The 19,227-nt window shown below is 53.5% G+C and overlaps 1 protein-coding gene, 1 non-coding gene and 1 pseudogene across 5 annotated transcripts in view; all 3 read right to left on the reverse strand.

The window, feature by feature from the left end:
- The window catches only part of BCR (BCR activator of RhoGEF and GTPase), a 137,050-nt gene that overhangs the window by 49,900 nt on the left and 67,923 nt on the right, over positions 1 to 19,227 (reverse strand). For 3 of the 4 annotated variants that reach the window (XR_004442246.1, XM_033232735.1, XM_033232733.1), the window contains exons 2-4: positions 12,312 to 12,511; positions 4,847 to 4,951; positions 4,359 to 4,544 (exon numbers count right to left, since the gene is read on the reverse strand). Coding sequence is in view for 3 of the 4 variants with exons in the window: in XM_033232735.1 (XP_033088626.1) it covers positions 4,359 to 4,544; positions 4,847 to 4,951; positions 12,312 to 12,511 (491 nt within the window). In the remaining variant the exon portion in view is untranslated. The remainder of the gene's footprint in view (positions 1 to 4,358; positions 4,545 to 4,846; positions 4,952 to 12,311; positions 12,512 to 19,227) is intronic. The other variant, XM_033232734.1, reaches the window with a different exon arrangement.
- Positions 1,125 to 4,000, reverse strand: LOC117095920 (annotated as a pseudogene).
- LOC117096811 lies at positions 15,533 to 15,641 on the reverse strand. Its single transcript, XR_004442648.1, has one exon. It is a non-coding gene; the product is annotated as a U6 spliceosomal RNA (small nuclear RNA).

Consider the following 19,227-nt stretch of genomic DNA (forward strand, 5'->3'; position numbering starts at 1 on the left):
CACAAAAAATTAGCTGGGGGTGGTGGCGCATGCCTGTAGTACCAGCTACTGGGGAGGCTGAGGCAGGAGAATCGCCCAAACCCAGGAGGCAGAAGTTGCAGTGAGCCAAGATTGCGCCACTGCACTCCAGCTTGGGCGACAGAGGGAGACTCTATCTCAAAAAAAAAAAAAAAAAAAAAAAAGTCAAGGTCATGGAAGACAAGCAAAGTCTAAGGAACTGGTACAGATCGAAGGAGACTAGAGAGATGTGACAACCAAGTACATAACATGATCTTAAACTGGGGCCTGAATCAGAGAATGAAAACAGCTGTGAAGAATGCAACTGTTAACTTGGGGGAGATTTACATGAACTACATATTAAATAATAGTATCTTATGAATGTGAAATTTCCTGAATTTGAAAAATTGTACTGTGGGTTATAGGAGAGAATATTCTTGTTCTTAGCAAATACACAATGAAGTATTCAGGGGGCAAAACATCTTGTGCTTGTGTGCATGTGTGTGTATGTGCATGTGCATCTGTGTGTGCACAGAAAGAGATAAAGCAAATGTGGCAAAAAGTTACAATCAGTGTATTTGGGTGAAGGCTATACTAGAGCTCTTTGCCCCATTCTTACAGCTCTCCTGTAAGTTTGAAATAATTAGAAAAATAAAAATTCTGAGTTGTGAAAACTTCAGCCAGAAACATAACCCAGAGCAGGGAAGTCAGCCCGCACAGCCCCACAGGAGGAGGTGGCAGGAGCTGCATTTGAGTCTGGCTTTCTGAACCACTGGACAGGGCTTGGAAGAGGCACCGGAGTTGGGCAGGGCACTGCGAGCTCCTTTGGTTCTAAGACTTGTCCAACCGGGAAGCCTGACGGAGCGATGCTGGGCCAACCCTACTGAGCTGGTCATGGGGACAAGGGCAGGCACCGGGCCTATCTGTCCTTGGGGAGTCCCCAGCACCCAGCCCAGGTTGAATACACACGAGTACTCAGCTCATAGTTATGGGGAACAACTTCCCACTGCAACCCCAGCCTCTCCCCAAGTCTTCCGGCTGCACCATCTGACCCACGAAGGTACCTCAAGGCCTCCAGGGAAGCCAGCGGAAACTTTCCAAAGTTAAATTCCAGTGTTCCTGAGATATTAAAAGTTTTTAAAAGTCTCTGAGTGATTTCCGAATATTATTTGGGGAAGAGCTCTGGATGTGTTTTTTTTTTTTTTCCCCAACACCACGATTCTGTTTCTCAGGAGGATGGCTGGCCAAGTCATGTCTGCTAGGTTTTTGCTTTTTTTTTTTTCTGTGAACAATTGAACAATCAAGCTTTATTTTTACAAAAATGAAAATTGTAGCATGTCTCAACAGCCAGCCTGAGTTAGGGCTAGCTCAGAACTCACTCAGAACTGCTGGGTTCCCTTTGCCCTTTCTTGGTTTCAAAGCAAAACCAGGCCACGGTGCCCCAGGAATGAACCCCTGGCCCCGAGAGGTTAATCAAGGGTGAGGTCTGGCTGGTGCCAGCTACTGGCAGCCTCATCCTTCTTTCCAGGAAGGGGCAAAAAGGAACCATCTGGGAAGGTGGGAGCATCTCACCTCACTCCATAGGCTATCGTGGCTCTAACAAGGGTGTAGGATGGGCCTCTCGAGGCCAGATCCTTGCTCTGGCCAAAAGGGTCGCAAAGCCCGGGTTCAGCCTCACTCCTCTAATGTAGCAGGTCCTGCCTCTCCAACAGTTTCCTGGGAGGGACTGCATCTCTGGTAAGCCCCAAAGCCCCAGGAGTCAGAAGCCTCTAGTGTAAGGTGCCTGAGCACTGGGGTCACAGGCCCAGGAGCACAGTGGGGCAGTGGGGAGGAGCTATCACTGCACCCTCCAGCCAAGAGAGGTCCCTGACTTGCTGGTCAACTTGGCCCACAGGCAGGGGTGGCCCTGACAGTCATGGGTTTTGAAAACCCAGGACGTGGAGGTCGTAAGACAGCGCAGCATAGAGATGCTTGGTGGCGAGATGCAGGCAGCACACAGGGCTGCTGGAGGGGGCTGATGTCAGCAGGAAGGTGTGCAGGCAGCTGCAGGCCCTTTGGCGCCGGTCTCACAGCTGTACAACACTGTAGTAGGAGGAACCTGTGGCCAGCAAGTGGTTGCCATCTGTCTGCAGACAGTACAGGGTGCTGCTGTGGAGCTCCTCCCACTCCATGACATCTTTCCGGACACTGGTGCAGAGGTCCCAGTAGCGAACATAGGTGTCATAGCCACAGGACAGCAGTGTGAAATGGGACTCATACATGACATCCAGCACCCTAGCCTCTGGGAGAAAGTCACTGCCCAAGTATGTCATCAGCTGCCCACTGTTGAGGTCCCAGACTCTCAGGGGTGAGAAGTGCCCACAACAAGCCGTCCCTGTCACAAAAGACCTGAGTAACGGGCTGATAGCAATGGACCAGACTCAGTCTTCAATCTGGATGGTGTGTAAACACTGCTCCAGCCGGCCTGAGGCCAAAGGCCACACCTTGGCCATCCTGTCCCTGGAGCCACTCACAGTGATGCCCCCTTTGCAATCCACACAGTTCACCTCCGGTCCATGAGCCGAGTACTTGACAGTGAAGGTGCTGTGAATCCTACCAACGCCAATCTTCCCATCTCCTCCTGCACTGACAATATGCAAGCTGGCCAGCGCAAAGTGGCAAACGTCCTCATCATGCCCAGCAAAGACTCCCAGAGCAGGTCGCAGCTGGTGAAGGGCGATAGCCAGCGGCACACCTGGGCCAGGCAGCAGAGGGCCCGCAAGTCCAGGTGAGAGCAGATGAGCAGCAGCAGCACCTCCGGCAGGCGCCAGAGCGCGGACCCTGCAGCCGGGCGGGCGGCCGACTCCCAAGCCACCGCCATCTCCTCCTCCCTGGCTGCCACCACCATGGCCACCCCTGTCCCGGAGATGTAGGCCCAAGCCTAACCCCCTCGTCCTTGTGCTCTTCTCAGCCTGGCGCCCTCCCAATGCCTAGCCCTGACCCTCCATTCCTCCTTCTTCCCATACTCTTCCGTGTGCCTCCTTCCCGGCCCCTGAGCTCCCCTCATCTCTTTTGATGATGCCTCTCGCCCCTTCCTCCATGCTTCCGCCTCCCTCTGTTTCCTCTCTTGGGCATGCCCTTGCTCCCGCCTCAACCCCCAGCCCCGCTGCCTTCTTCGCCGTCTGCGGCCTGGGCTTCCCTTCCGCCCCACTTCCTCTTCCACCTTGCCCCTCTCGCTCGCTTTTCCCTTCCTCTTCCCCTTCCTTCGCTTCCCCCTCACCACCCTCCTTTCTTGCAGCTTCCTCACCTCTACGCCCCCCGCCCTCGCCCAGGCCACCGTTGCAGGGGGTGGGGAGTGTCCTGACGCGGAGCCCAGCCCGAGCCACCACCCTCCACTAGGTTTAAAACTGCTTACACACACAGGGAGAAATGCGGGGGGCTTCAAAGATGGAGGGGGCAGCATGTATCAAAATATAGCCTCCTGCTCTCTGGCCATGGTGGAAAGAGCCCCAGGAAGCAAGAACTGGAACAAAGTAAGTGCTTTGTGTGTTCCTCAAGCCTTAGCTCTGGCTTGGAGTTTGGGGGGTCTACAGCACAGGGTGGCAGAGGGAGGGGTCCCCCTACAGGAAAGCCACACCTCAGAGCAGAAAACTCAGTCCCCAGCATCAGCCAAGGGGAGGCCTGAGGACAGAGCTGGGTGTCTCAGTAGTCCAGAAGTGCTGGGGGCAGGGCTTGTAAGGAATCACATGCTCTTCACGCTTAGAGGGGGCCTGGCCTCCGGCCACATCTGCCCCTAGAGGACTTGTTTCCCAGTGGAGGAAGCCTGCTTCAGGGAAAGTGTGTGCACACAGGGTGTGGCGGCGCGCACCTGTAGTCCCAGCCATGCTGAAGGCTGAGGCCGGAGGATGGCTTCCGTCAGGAGTTCTGGGCTGCAGCGCACTACATACTAAGTTTGGCATCGATATGGTGACCTCCCAGGAGTTGGGAACCACCAGTTTGCCTAAGGAGTGAAATAGCCAAGATTGGAAACGAAGGAGGTCAAAACTCCCGTGCTGATGAGCAATGGAATCACGCCTGTGAAGAGCCACTGCACTCCAGCCTGGACAACACAGGGAGTCCCCAGCTCTTTCTAAAAATACCTATCTAAATAAATATAAATTTAACAACAAACAAACAAACAAAAAAGGCTGGGCATGGTGGCTCACGCCTGTAATCTCAGTACTTGGTACTTGGGAGGCCAAGTTGGGTGGATCATTTGAGGCTGGGAGTTTGAGACCAGACTGGCCAACGTAGCAAAACCCTGTTTTTACTAAAAATACAAAAAATTAGCTGGACATGGTGGTACATGCCTGTAGTCCCAGCACTGGCCCTGGGTCACTCACCAGCTTCTGGAAGAGGTCGCCCACCCGCTGCTGGTGGCTCCACTGCTGCACGCGGGGGAAGAGCCCATCATAGAACTCCTTGTGGATCTCGTAGAGCTCAGGCACTTTGAAAAAGATGGTCTCAATCTGCTGACTCGTCAGTACCGGCTGAGAGGTGGTGGCGGCGGCTTTCAAAGGCTTCATGGGCTGAAAGAGGACACAGGTGAGGTAGCACAGGTGAGAGGGGCTGCCATCTGTCAGGTGCATTGTATGACAGTGGACAGTCATAGTTACCTGACATATGCACTTTTATTTTTAAATCACATAACAAATACAATTTTAAAACCAGCTTGGTTTGGCAACTCAGTCTTCCACTGGTATCCACTCCAGGGATGGCGAGCTGCACCCAGGCTCTGACAGCTGACCTGGGACTTAAGGGCAAAGAGGCTCCCCAACTCTGTCATCCTGCCCCATCTCGCCCGGCTCAGCTCCCTAAAAACCCTCCTCACCAGCAGCAGTGCCTCCAGGTGGCTCAGGTAAGTCTCCTCGCTAGCCAGGATTCCAGAAAGGACCCATTTTCTCATCTCCAAGCCCTTTTCCAAGTCCAGCTCACTCTGCAGAAGAAACAGAGAGAAGTCAGCCTGGGAGGGTGGTAGGGGGATGCTTGCATCAGGGCCCTCTGAGAAAGGAAGGCCAGCTTGTTGACCTCTGGACAAACCCCTGCCTCCACGAAGGCTCCACATGGAATTAGAGAGGCAGGGGACCCTCCGCACATACTAAGCCACATGCTTGTGGTCGCTGAGTATCCCAGGGGGTCATCTGGCAACGCCCAGGGCCACCCTTAGTCTTGCCAGACCGCGAAATAGTTTAGTGTGGAGCAGGCCGGGCCAGGCCTCGCTCCACGCCTTCTGCCTGCAACCCAAGAGCAGCTGCCTCACACAGTCGAGGAAGGAGGAGGCGGCTCTGAGCTGAGGGGGCGTCGGAACCCACAGCATGGCCACCTGGCTCCTGCTGCAGCCAGCTCCAAGTTCCACTCCCCACTGCTCACCTGGGGCCCTCCTCACCTGGATTCTCTGACTGCTGCTGCCACGTGACCCTTCGACTGACACCCTCCAGGCAGCACCGCCTTCTCCAGATGCCCTCCCTCCCAGCCACAGGGACTGCTACCACCTGCTCCAGAAGAACCCTGTCCCTGGCGCTCAAGGTCTATGTCCCCTGACCCTACTTTTCAGACCCCGACATCACTGGCAGGGACCCTCTTACATGTGGGCTTTGACAAAGTCCCCCTTCCCATTAGCGTCCCTGCTGAAAGTTCAGGGAAGCTCTACTGTTTTTGTCTCCAAATGATGAAACTGACACATTGTTGGATGTTGAAGTAGGGCACAGAGACCACGGGAGGCCACCTTCTAATCCTAGTTATGATAATGTCTCCCGTCCCCACTCAGATTCATGTTGAAGCTCTAACCCCCAGTACCTTAGAGCGTTACTGGATCTGAAGGCAGGGTCTTTAAAGAGGTGATTAAACTAAACTGAAGCCAAAAGATTCCATGTGTCCCGTTCTTTTGTTTTTGAGACAACGTCTCGCTCTGTCGCTCAGGCTGGCGTGCTGTGGCACAGTCACAGCTTACTGCAGCCTTGAGAGCCCAGGCTCAAGCAAACCTCCCACCTGAGCCTCCCAAGTAGCTGGGACCTCATGCACCCACCACCTTGCTCTGCTAACTTAAACATTTTTGTGGAGTCCAGGCGCAATGTCTCATGCCTATAATCCCAGCAGTTTGGAAGGCCAAGGTGGGCGGATCACCTGAGGTCAGGAGTTTGAGATCACCAGCCTGGCCAACATGGTGAAACCCTGTCTCTACTAAAAATACAAAAATTAGCCGGATGTGATGGCGGGCACCTGTAATCCCCGCTACTTGGGAGGCAGAGGCAGAAGAATTGCCTGAACATGGGAGGGGGAGTTTGCAGTGAGCCGAGACCATGCCATGGCACTCCAGCCTGGGCAACAAGAGCGAAACTCCATCTCAAAAAAAAATTTTTTTTTTTGGTATAAACAAGGTCTTGCCATGTTGCCCAGGCTGGTCTCAAACTCCTGAGCTCAAGCAGTCCTTCCACCTCAGCCTCCCAGAGTGTTGGGATTACATAGGCATGAGCCACGGCACCCCACTAGGACCGGAGTGCTTGTAAAAGAAGAGATGAGGACACAGACTCAAATAGAGGGAACATCATGTGAAGACACACAGAGAAGACAAGTCCAGGAGAGGGGCCGAAGAAGAAACCGACCCTGCCCGCCCCTTCATCTTGGACTTCAGGCCTCCAGGGCTACGAGAAAATAAACTCCTGGTCTTTAAGCCCCCTAGTCTGTGGTGCTTTGTTACAACAGTCCCAGCAAGGGCATGACACCAAAGATGACGATGCCAAAGGCCACAGAAACTGCCACCTGACTTCCTGGTCACTCCCGTCTGCTCCCTGGCCACTGGCAATGTTGGAGGCTGGCCGTGCCCATGGCAGATCTCAGTGCTCCACTGGGCTGAGGCCATGCTCCCTCTGTCCCGCCTGTGCCCACTGGCCCTGCCTGCAGTCAGAAGAAAGTGCGTGAGTGCGTGCGTGTGTGTGCGTGCATGCAGGGCGGGGGAGGGGGGTCAGGTCTGGTGTCTGTGACAGCCCCACCCACTTCTCCACTGATTTCTGGGCTCACAGGTGTGGAACTGGGGTGGTGGTCCCTGATCACTCACTTTCCCACTTTCGGGGAAAATCACTGGCTGCGGGCAGGCTCCTCGTTGGCCCTGCTGACATCTAGGCCTGGAGGAGTCTGTCAGGGGCTGCATGGCATCCTGCGCCTTGTAGGATTCTGTGAAGCATCCTTGCCTCTACCTACCATATGTGAGTAACACCCTCCCCACCGAGGTGTGGCAGGCACAAATGTCTCCGGGCGCTGCCACATATGCCCTGGGAGCAGAATCACCTCCAGTGAGTACTGATGGGTTTCAGGAAGGATCTGACTGAGGTCAGCTCAGGCCTGATGGTATCTGCAGAATTTGGAATCAGGGTCGCAGCACAGCCCCTGCCTACTCCCAACCCTGCTGTCCTAGTTCCCTGGCCCACTAGAACGGAGGCATGTCATGGTATGGACAGCAGGTTCAACACAAAGCACCCAGAGCCTGGCCTGCCCCGTGGTCTCAGGCAAAGGCACTCCGGCCCTGAGCCTCCACTGCCTGGGGAGGGAGCACCACCCTGTGCCCCACTTCAGTCCCTGGGGCTTGGGCCACACATCTTCACTTGCCCACTGGGACAATTTAAAAAGCCTTCCTGGGCCACCATTTTGCCCTGGGAATCTCCTAAGTGTGTGCACACTTGTGTGAATGTACGCATGAGCTGTCAGCATGCCCGGGTGCCTGTGTATACGTGTGTATATACATGCATTTATACACACGCACATATGTGTTGGGGGGGGGACAGCCATCAAGATCTGGGTGGACAGCAGCTCCAAGGAAAAGGACATGCAGGTCCCATGCACACCTGTCCCCCCGGCAGGGTAGGCAGTGGCTCCACGGGTGGGATCCAGGCCATGGCTGTGCCTGAGCTTGGAACCTCCTTGCCTAGCACAGTGCCTGGAACACCCAGGTGCTCAATTAAGATTCGTTTAATAAATCAGTGAGTGGATCTCAAAGACCTGGCTGTATCCTAGTATTGGCTGTGTTTTTATGAATCTCTGAGGGCTCCTTCAGGGTCTCCATACTCTCACTTAGAGACAGTTGGGTCCAAGGAACCCAGGACTGTCAATTGAGCCTGACTCGGTGCCCTGAAATGCTTCCCAAGTTCAGCAAGTCTGCTGCCCACGCTGTACACACACATAGGGTGGGGTGGCCTATGACACTCCCTCTCTGCCCATCATGAATGGTGGAGTCTTGGGGAAAGCAGCCCCCAGCTGCCCCTGCAGGTGCCTCCTACCGTGTGCAGATGCCGCTCCCTGCTCCACAAGAGGAGAAGAGGTTAAGGGAATGGTGGGCCCCTTGGGCAGGGCAGGGCAGGGCCACCCACCCACCCAGCCTGCCAGCCCTGCTCATGTTCTGAGGACAACCTTGCTACTATTGAGTACGAACGGGCCTGCAGGGCCCAGGGAGGCTGCTACGGCTGCAGAGCCCATGAAGGCCCCACCCAGTGTGAGATGCTTGTGCCCACGTGGGTGGGAGCACTGTGTCTCGTTCTGTCCACATGGTTTGGAAAGCCAGGAGGAAAAACAGCGCAGGCAGGAAGGCAGAGTCTAGCTCTCCCTCCCTGTTCTGAAGGGTGGGGCCGCTCAGGGAACATCTGGCCCAGGGCATGGACTGGGTGGGGTGGAGACAAGACTCAGGATGAAGGCACTTCTCCTTAGACTAAGAATCATCTAGAGTCCTGAATAGTGCTGGTGGCATCAGACAGGGATGGCTCAGAAACCAGTCAAGTCCACGGAGAGAAAACGAGAGAGCAAAGGGCAGGGCCCAGCCTGGGGCTATTTATAACTCAGGACGGTGCTCGTGCCAGTTATGGGAAAGGACGTGAATGCAGGGAGGGCCATGGAGGCAGGCAAGGAGGCTGGGGTGGGTAGGAAGTCGGAGGTAAAGGGAAATTGGAAAAAGAAGTCAGTGACATAGAAGGAAGTACCTCCTACCATGATCCTACCCAGGCAGGTACAAACACAAAACCTGAGGCTAAATAAAAGCTAACAAAGAACCCACAAAACAAAATGGGATTGTGACAACCAAGCAGGAAAAGCTGACAAGAGAACGAGGTGAATAAAACTGTTGCCAGCTGACTGCTGCCAGGCCCACAGGTGAGCTGAGGGCGGGAGCTGGAACTGAGCTTCAGGACAGGGCAGAGCACAAGGAGGCCCCTTCTAGTCCCTCCTCCTAGTCTCCCTAATCTGGGGGAGCCCAGTGGTGATTACGGTGCAAAACCCTGGCTGCAAGGGGCAGGCTGCTCCGGGCTGAGAGTGTGCAGTGAGCATCGCTGCTGGAAAAAGGACCCTCTTCTGCTCTGGGCAAGGGCAGATTTTCATTAGCAACAGACTGGACATTGTCCTGCGGCCCAGCCAGCGAACACCCCAAGAACCTGGCCCTCCTGGCATACAGAGGGCAAGGGGCTGGCCTCTGTGTAGGGTCCTGGGGCTGCAGGTTGTTGCAACAGGCCAGCCTGTGTGAATCCTTCCCAAAGCACCCCGGGCAAGGGGGCGCCTGGCCTCTGTCCAACCTCTGCCTACACTACGAATGGGTATTCACAGAGAAGACCCGTGCCACAGGAGTCCACTGAGACCCCAAATTGCCAAAGAGTTCCCTGAGGGCTTCCTGGTGGCCCCATGGTCCAAAAGACTCAATATCAGCATCTGGGACCAAACGAGGGTGGGTGGCGTGCAGGGGGAGGGGGATGAGCAGGCTGATGCCCATGCCCCACTGGCTGGTCAGGATCAGCACGCCTCTGGCCTCAAGATCACCACGCTCCCTGGGGGAAGTGAGGTGTCCTAGAAAGTGACAGCCATGTCTTCAAACCAAAGATCAGAAATGAAAGATGACATTTGCATGGCTTGTTGCATGGCTGTCAGGGAAACCAGGAAGTCAAGGCTATGCTTGTCTCCAGAGCAGTGAAGGGCACCCGTTCTGGGGCCCCAGCCACTGGGAAGGAGCACCAGAAGGTTTCTGGAAAGGAGTTACACACTGCTCTCCAATCAAATCCCCTCCTCTTGAGACCAGCTCTGGGCCAGGGGGCGCACTTGGGACTGGAAACCCTGGACCTGACAGGCAGAGACGTGCAACCTTCTGCAGGACGTGCACCATGAGAAATGTCTACAGCTCCTGTGAGGGCAGAAGCAGGGAGCAGGGGTCCGGGGACCAGGATCTGGGGTGCTTCACAGAGGAGGAGCCCTGCACTGAAAGGTGAAGGCTCTACTCCAAGTCTGAGCCAGGTGTGGGAGGGAGGCCTCCTCCCCTGGACAGGGACCAGGGGCACTGAGTAGGCAGATCAGCTTCCTTTCGGGGCCAGGAAGTGCATCAAGGACTGGCTCGGTGAAGATAGCCCTCAAGGATGATGGAAAGAAATAGCCTTTTTCAAGTTCAGCACTTAGCCTACCTGAACTTACTCCTTCTCTGTACCAAACCACGCTCACAAAGCAGCAAGAGAGGGGATGCACCAAGAAAGACAAGACAGTTGAGGGAGAGAAAGTGTGTCCACTGAAGAATCAGGAAGGCTTCAAACCCTGGAGCTGCGTGGCCCAAGCAAGTTACTTCACCTCTCTGAACCTCGGCCTCCTAATCTGTAAAAAGCTGACGCTCGACGTGGGATAGGAAGCTACCTAAGGCAGCAGCCTGTGTGTGCTGCATGCAGCAGGTACATGTTACCCACTGGCTTCCTCTCCTATCCTCTCGGTTCAGGACGAGAAGCCTGCCCAGCACCAAGGCCTTCAGAAATCACAAAAGCACATACAAAAGCAGCAGTCCCGGGCCTGCAGCTAACGCGTCAGCCCCAGAGAAAGGCAGCTCAGTGAGAAGCTGCACTTCTGGAGCTTCCTTACAGAACCAGGGGAAAGTCCATCCCTCTATTGCTCTTTCTATTTATTATTATTATAATATATATATATTTTTTTTGAGACAGAGTCTCGCTCTGTGGCCGAGGCTGGAGTGCAGCAGCACGATCTCAGCTCACTGCAAGCTCCCCCTCCCGGGTTCACGCCATTCTCCTGCCTCAGCCTCTTGAGTAGCTGGGACTACAGGCACCCGCCACCACGCCCAGCTAGTTTTTTCTATTTTTAGTAGAGACAGGGTTTCACTGTGTTAGCCAGGATGGTCTTGATCTCCTGACCTCGTGATCCGCCTGCCTCGGCCTCCCAAAGTGCTAGGATTACAGGCTAGAGCCACTGCACCCGGCCTATTATTATTATTTTTTAAGACAGAGTCTTGCTGTGTTGCCCAGGCTGAGTGCAGTGGTGAGAATCACAGCTCACTGCAGTCTCCAGCTCCTGGACTCAAGCAGTTCTCCCATCTCAGCCTCCTGAGTCGCTGGGATTATAGGTGTGAGCCACCGTGCCAGGCTACGGTGTTGTCAGGGTGGAAATCATCAAGAAATAAGCTAAGCAGAGTGGGGAAGAAATCTGTCATCAGGGACCAAAAAGACAGAAAGGAGCAACTGCCCTGGGGCAGTGATTTTCTCAGCCCAAGAAGGAAGGAACCCAAGAGGTCGAGTTGGGGGATATGCACCAATGGCAAGGGGTGAGCATCTGGGCCCCAGAGCACTGCTGAAGCAGCCCCCTGAGCTGTGGGACCAGCGAGAGGAGTCAGAACTTCATGCAGGACCGGGTGGCCCAGCACCACCCAGCCTGTGACCACTCCAGGCTACGTCCTCATGTGAGTGGGGGTGCGGGTTCACTGCTTTCTCAGAGGGCATGGCAGAGCATGTACTGAATGTGCCGCTGCTCACTAGCCATTATACCTTGGGCAAGCCACCACTGGACTTCAGTTCCACATTTGTAAAGTGGAAGTGACAGCAAGGCCAAGAATTACTAATGAGGGTCAAGTGAAAACTCAAAGGAAAGGCTCTGGTCACATGGATGGAGTCAGCACACGCTTTGGTAAAAGGGAGCAAGAAAACTTTATGAAGCAGAGACCCAAGCCCAGACACCACCCGGCTCAGCAGCGTTGCCGATGCCACCATGCAGGTCTTGCTGGTTTTGGTGGTTGCCTCTGGTGCTGACATTCTCAACCTCAAGACCACGTGCTGCCTGCCTCCTCCATGCTCAGTTCAAAGCATCCCCCGATCTCCCTGACCAATATATCTGGCAGGCTGTCTGTGTACCACATGTAGAGATGAGGAAGGAGTTTTTGGTAACCCACTCGGCTTCCAAACCATTGGCTGCTCCACCACCTACCTGCTATGTACCCCTGAGCATGGGGCCGCGCTTCAGGGAGCCTCACCTGGCCCTCCTGCCACACGTACACCATGGGGACTCACCGCTTTAGTGGACTCCAGGGCTCCCGAGACCAGCGCATCCCGGCTGCCCCTGCCCTTGCTGCTGAGGTGGGGCGATGAGGAGGGCGAGTCATCAATGTAGGGCAGCCCGTCTTGGTGCCGGCGCTGCTCCTCTGCCCGGTCTGCAGCGCAGCCGTACCCAGGTGGTGTTCCGAACGAGCCATCTGTGTGTGCAAAGCATCCTGTGTTAGAGACAGAGAAGGGAGGATCCATCTCCAACCTGTCCCAGCAAGCAACCAGCTGATACCATCTCCGTCCCCAACAGGCATCTCACAAGTACCTCGGGTATGCTGATGTCCCCTTCACAACTGACTGGTTAACGACCACAGGGTGAGAGGTGATGAACACGGGCTCAATGCCCAGACAAGACAAGAGGCTTTCTGAGACACGTCTGCCCCCGGCAGGGGATTGTGACTTAAGAAATGTATATTTGATCTTTGCATACCCCACCCCCTACTTTCCTGGCATGCAGTTCCTAAAATCCTTGGAATCGCCAAAGTAATACATGTCTTTATGTGTGCTAATAAATGACAGGTGGCTGGGGCTCCTGGATAGCCTCAGGAAGTGGGCTGGTTGCCAGGAGAATCAACCACATGATTAGACAGTTGGCACCCCCAACTCTCTGGGGAAGAACCACAGCTGAAGGTTGAGTTGATCACTAATGGTCAGTGATGTAATCAATCATGCCTACACAATGAAGGCCAGGGTTAGGAGAGCTTCCAGGTTGATGAAAATGTGGCAGTGCCTGGAGAGGGCATGGGAGCTCTGCACACCTTCCTCTATACACCTCTTCCCTCTGCCTATTCCTGAGTTGTGTCTTCGTATTAGAAACCAGTCATCTAGCAAGTTATTTTCCTGAGTTCTGTGAGCCTTTCCAGCAAGTGATCAAACTCAAGGAAGGGGCTGTAGGAACCTCTAATTTACGGCCAGTAGACAACCTGGACTTGCTACTGACACCTGAAGTTAGGGGCAGTCTTCTGGAGCTGAGCCCTTAACTGTGGGATCTGATGCTAACTCCACGTCAGAACTGAGTCGAAATTGTAGGACACCCAGCTGGTGTCTGCAGAGAACTGCCTGGTGTGGGAAAAAGACCCCACATTTGGTCACATAAGCTTGTGTACAGAGAAAACAGTCGGTTCTCCCTCATACAGGGGGGTTGAGTTGCTATAGAAAGGGGGACCCCTGGCCAGATGCAGTGGCTCATGCCTGTAAGCCCAGTACTTTGGGAGGCTGAGGTGGGCAGATCACTTGAGGTCAGGAGTTCGAGAACAGCCTGACCAACATGGTGAAACCCCATCTCTACCAAAAATACAAAAAATTAGCTAGGCGTGGTGGCAGGTGCCTGTAATCCCAGCTACTTGGGAAGCTGAGGCAGAAGAATCGCTTGAACCCGGGAGGTGAAGGTTGCAGTGAGCCAAGATTGTGCCACTGCACTCAAGCCTAGGTGACAGAGCAAGACTCTGTCAAAAAAAAAAAAAAAGAAAAGAAAAGAAAAGAAAAGGAAAGAAAATGAAAAGAAAAAGAGGAACCCAAAATGTTACCGTCTTGTTGTCTGGAATGGTCCTTGCGCACCCTGCCCATGGGGTCTGATGGGGTGAGGAGCACAGGCCAGCATGCTGGCTGGGGTGCAAGTCCTGGCCACCATGAGCCGTGAGTCCTACCATGTTCTTCCCATCACAACCCAGGGAATTAGGGCTACAGGTTCCCCCATCCCTCGGTCCAGCCCAGCTTCTGGATGACTCATAGCCCACCTCCCAGCAGGTCTGTCAAAATCCCAGCCCACCTTATGTGAGTACCCGCAGGAGGACAGAGTGGCTTATTCTACAAGAGTCCCCCTGCCTGTTGGGACTATCTGGTTATACAGAGTAATTCATTCCTCCCAGAGGCACCTGGAGATAATCACTCCCTTCCTCCCAGGCTGAATGACAAAGCCCAACACGTGTTTCCAAGGCCTTAGCCATCTGGAGCCCCTGATGGCCTGTCCTCAGCCTGAGTTTTCTAAGCCAGTGGACTCACCACAACCATTGTCAACCCACAAGGATCTTCTAGCCCGATCCATGGCTCATATGAGGATCCCTTCTCCACTCCTTCCAAAGGGGGCCTCTGAGGCCCATGGGACTTCTGAGAGCTCACCCTGATGGGGTGACGTCACTCTCACCATGAGTCACCTGTAAGCAGCCCTGCCCAAAGGTTACCAGCAGAGGTGACCTCGGTGTTCATTCACGAGTTTACAACTGCCACCACACACACCCAGGCTGGGTGGGCACAGGGCTGCCCTCAGGCATTCAGAGCAGCTGACCCAGCAATCCTGAAGCGGGCACAGTTGTCATTCCTTACCACGTGGATGGCCAGGGGGGAGCCGTGTGCCTGGAGTGATCTGCCACTAGCTGTGAGTGCAGGTGGCCGAAGTCACGGCTTCCTTGCGCACCTCCGCCTCTCCCTCTCCCAGGTTCTCCACTCCTGTTAGAGGACTCAGCGCCCTCTAACAGGTATCCCCAGCCCTGGCTGCACATCGGCAATACCTGGGAGGCTTTGAAAACAATTTCACTGGGATCCACACAGACTTGCCGAATCCGAAGCTATAGGGGCTTCCTGGGGAATCTAGCTGGCAGCCAGGGCTGAGACCTGCTGAGCGACCCCAACCCAGCGTCTAGCACTTTGCCGGCTGCTGACCTGCAGCACTGTCCCAGATGACTGCACACAGCTAATGGCTGCAAAGACCAGGCCGGGTTCTGTTTCTGTGCGTGTCCAAAGGAGAATTCCAGGAAGAGGCTGGGTCTGGGTTGAGCACAGCAGTCAAAGTATTAAGACATCAAGAGCAGGGGGCACCCACCAAGTCTCTCAACAAGCTGTATGGAGGAATCTGGTCTCCTTGATCCATGGGACATTGAGGGGGCTCCAGGTACCAAGATTACTATGCTGGTTATCAACGCTCAGTTCCTTTGGCCTTTGGGTGGGGCAAGCGAGCCGTGGCGTAATCCCTCGGAAGCAAGGCTCAGGCCCTCCCCGTTGCTACCTCTCTGTAGAGTTATCCACATCACTGAAGCCATCCATGCCTCACCTTTCTTGACTTCATTTATTATTATTTTTTTTTGGTAATGAAAACCACAATTTCGTCATTGGGTGCCACTCATTTTTGCTTAGTGTCACACTATTTCCTTAGTGCTAGTTAGCAGATACTGAAATGATCCTCGCAGACTGCGCAAAATATGGAACGCTTCACGAATTTGCGTGTCATCCTTGCGCAGGGGCCATGCTAATCTTCTCTGTATCGTTCCAATTTTTTAGTATATGTGCTGCCGAAGCGAGCACGACTTCATTTATTAATTTAACAGAGACGCTGACTCGCTATGGTGCCTGGGCTAGTCTCCAACTCCCGGGCTCAAGCAATCCTCCTGCCTCAGCTTCCTTTTTTTAAAATCATGCATGTGAACTAGACAATCGATAAAGACCCTCTAGCTCTAAAATGCTACTGTCACTATTAGATGAAGGCCCTGCCATCCCCCCGGCCTCCTTCAACAACTTCCTCACCCTAGTCTCCCACCCTATGACCCTCCAGACTTGGCTTTTACATTAGCTCGGAATTGTCAGCGTCTACTAAATGTTCTAGCAGGAGTGTCCAAGTGCCCAAGGGAGACAGTACACTCGTCGGTTCTTTGTTTTGTTTTTGGTTGGGCCAGCAAAGCCCCTTCCTCATCCCTCTTTTCCACTCTTCACTAGAGAAAGAGACTAAAACCACAATTTCAGGCTGCGAAACATCTAAAACCAAACAAACAGCTGGGCGTGGTGGCTCACGTCTGTAATCCCAGCACTTTGGGAGGCTGAGGAGGGTGGGTCACGAGGTCAGGAGATCGAGACCATCCTGGTTAACAAGGTGAAACCCCGCCTCTACTAAAAATACAAAAATTAGCCAGGCGTGGTGGCAGGCGCCTGTAGTCTCAGCTACTCGGGAGGCTGAGGCAGAAGAATGGCTGAACCCGGGAGGCGGAGCTTGCAGTGAGCCCAGATCATGCCACTGCACTCCAGCCTGGGCAACAGAGCGAGACTCATCTCAAAAATAAATAAATAAAATAAAACAAAACAAAACAAAACAAACAACAAAATTAGGTGGGTTAGACCAGCTTTTAACCAACGGTTTTACTGTCTATCTAAAGATGATCTTAAGACATCTTCATCACCTGGTGGAGCACCTTTTATCTGAGCGCTTTCCACGCCCATAACTACACTGACTCCCAGGCAAGGCCAAGTCAACACCCAGGAGGGAGTCAACCCAGCAAGAACTTCAGGGTCAGACTCGTGGTCTCAGGGCTTGCTCCAGAGTAACTGGAAGACTCCACAGGTGCGAAGCCATGTGCTGACTTAGCAACGTCCATGCTAAAACCTGGTCCAAGAATCAAGTGGCCGGTGAGGGTTTGCCCGCCCGTGTCCAGTGAGACTTCGAACTGTACACATCACCCCACCAGGTGAGACAGAGAGACCAGGTCTCATGGCCAGATTCTGCTGGGGAATTAGGACGCTCCAGACAGCTAAAACCCCAGCCGTTTCCCCCTCTGCAGAGATCTCAAATCAATGTCTGGGTGACTGATGCTTTTAAGTCTGGATTCCAGATGGCCTGCTCATCCCCGCCACATTCCCTATGAGGGCTTCAGCCCCTGCCTCAGCTCACCCAGATCACTCCAATCCAGACTTGTTGCCCCTCATTCTGCTGACTCTTCCAGTCTGCTCCAAGGCAAATGATGGGGTGGGGAGGACTGCCCCTCAATTTCCTCATTCCCCCAGTCTAACCAGCACACAGGAACCTGCTTTTTCGCAAAGCAGTTTTTCACACCTGAGTTCCCCAAAGTACACAAAGCACCACCCCCCACCTGTTATTTTATTTTCAGAGACAGGGTTTTGCTGTCACCCAGGCTGAAGTGCAATGGAGTGATCACAGCTCACTGCAGCCTCAAACTCCCGGGCTCAAGGGATCCTTCCAAGTAGCTGGGACTACAGGCGCACGCCACTATGCACAGCTAATTTTTAAAAACATTTTTTGAGACAAAGTTTTGCTATGTTGACCAGGCTGATCTTAAACTCTGGCCTCAAGGAACCCTCCTGCCTCGGCCTCCCAAAGTGCTGGGATTATAGGCTTGAGCCACCATGCCCAGCAAAGCCCCTTTCCTCTTGAGGATAAAGTACATTATTTGGCATTTTGAAAGCCACCATCTCCCAAGAGCCAGAACCAATTGAGAGGCCTGGTTCCATGCCCCTGTACCACGAATACCCAGTGGAAAAAGCTCTCTGGGCCTACTCACCCTTGGCAAGACTGAGGTTGGTGGTCCATCAGCCAAATCCTTCCCGCAAAGCTCTATCCAAAGCAGAACCCAAACACTAGAAGGTAGAAGAAGATGGGGGCTTGGAATCTGGCTGCTGCTCACCTGAACCAGGAACCAGACTAGGAGTGGGGTTGAGGAGAGGAAGGCCAGTGCAAACAGCCCAGGGTTGGTGTGGAAGAGGGAGGGTCTAGTGAAATCTGAAACCCTCTCCTCTCCAGGCAGTTTGCTTAGCAACCCAACCCCGGAACTCTGCAAATCTATTATTTCATAAAAGGAAAAAGGGCAGCCAAAAAATAAAAATAATATAGCGAAAAGAATAAGGCCTGGTTAGGTCATAGGCAGCCCAGGCCCAAGTAGGTGCTGAGGTCACATCCCCTAGACTACACTGGTTTAAAAAAAAACAAAAAACAAAAAAAACTTTCAAAAAATTAAACAGAATTACCATATGATCCAGCAATTCTACTCCTAGTTATATACCCAAAATAACTGATTTTTCTTTGGTCTGTTTTTTGAGATGGAGTCTCACTCTGTCGCCTGGATGCTGCTGGAGTACAATGGCGTGATCTCGGCTCACTGCAACCTCCACCTCCTGGGTTCAAGTAATTTTCCTGCCTCCACCTCCCAAGTAGCTGTGATTACAAGTGTGCGCCACCACACCCAGCTAATTTTTGTATTTTAAGTATAGACGGGGTTTCACCATGTTGCCCAGGCTGGTCTGGAACTCCTCATCTCGAGTGATCCACCAGCCTCAGTCTCCCAAAGTGCTGGGATTACAAGCGTGAGCCATTGCGCCCTGCCTCCAAAAGAACTGAAAGCAGGAACTTGAAGAGATATTTGCACACCCATATTCATCACAACATGGGAAGGAAGAGGGGGAAGGGACCCAATGTCCACTGACAGAAGAATACAGAAGCACAATGTAATGTATACACGCAATGGAAAATCATTCAGCCTTAAAAAGGAAGGACATTTAGACACATGCAATCACATGGATGAACCTTGACGTTTTGCTTAGTGGAATAAGCCAGACACAAAAGGACAAATATTACGATTCCACTCATGTGAGGTACCTAGAGTAGTCGGATTCATAGAGACAGAAGGTGGAACGGTGGGCTCCCAGGAAATGCATGCAGAACTGAGTTCAGACCACCGGCCATGTGATACCTGGGTGCAGCCAGGCAGGAGAGGCTCTCCCAGGCCAGGCATGCCTAGAGAGGCCCCAGATCCTCCTTCAGTGGGGTGGCTGCCAGAGGTGTGGGGTTCCAGGAACCCAGCCCCTGTCCCACACTCTGCCAACATACTCCAGGGTGAGATGGGAGCAAACCCTCAGGGGATCAGAGGTCATGCTCCGGGCCCTCCCTACCCAGAACAATGGGAACAGCTGTAAAAGGCCCTCTGATCAACTTGTACTCGAGTCAAGAGAAGAAAGGGGCACTGGGAGGAATCGGGTGGAGAAGGCAGGAACTCCATGGAGCTCAGAGATCATCAGCAGAGTGGTCTCCATCCTTGTTTACACCGGCAGTCAAAGACTGGGCAATATTTATTTACAAAGGTAAAAGCAGATCAAACACCCGGTGGCTCGG

This window comes from Trachypithecus francoisi, unplaced genomic scaffold (genome assembly GCF_009764315.1).
Source record: "Trachypithecus francoisi isolate TF-2019V2 unplaced genomic scaffold, Tfra_2.0 Lachesis_group14, whole genome shotgun sequence".
NCBI lineage: Eukaryota > Metazoa > Chordata > Mammalia > Primates > Cercopithecidae > Trachypithecus > Trachypithecus francoisi.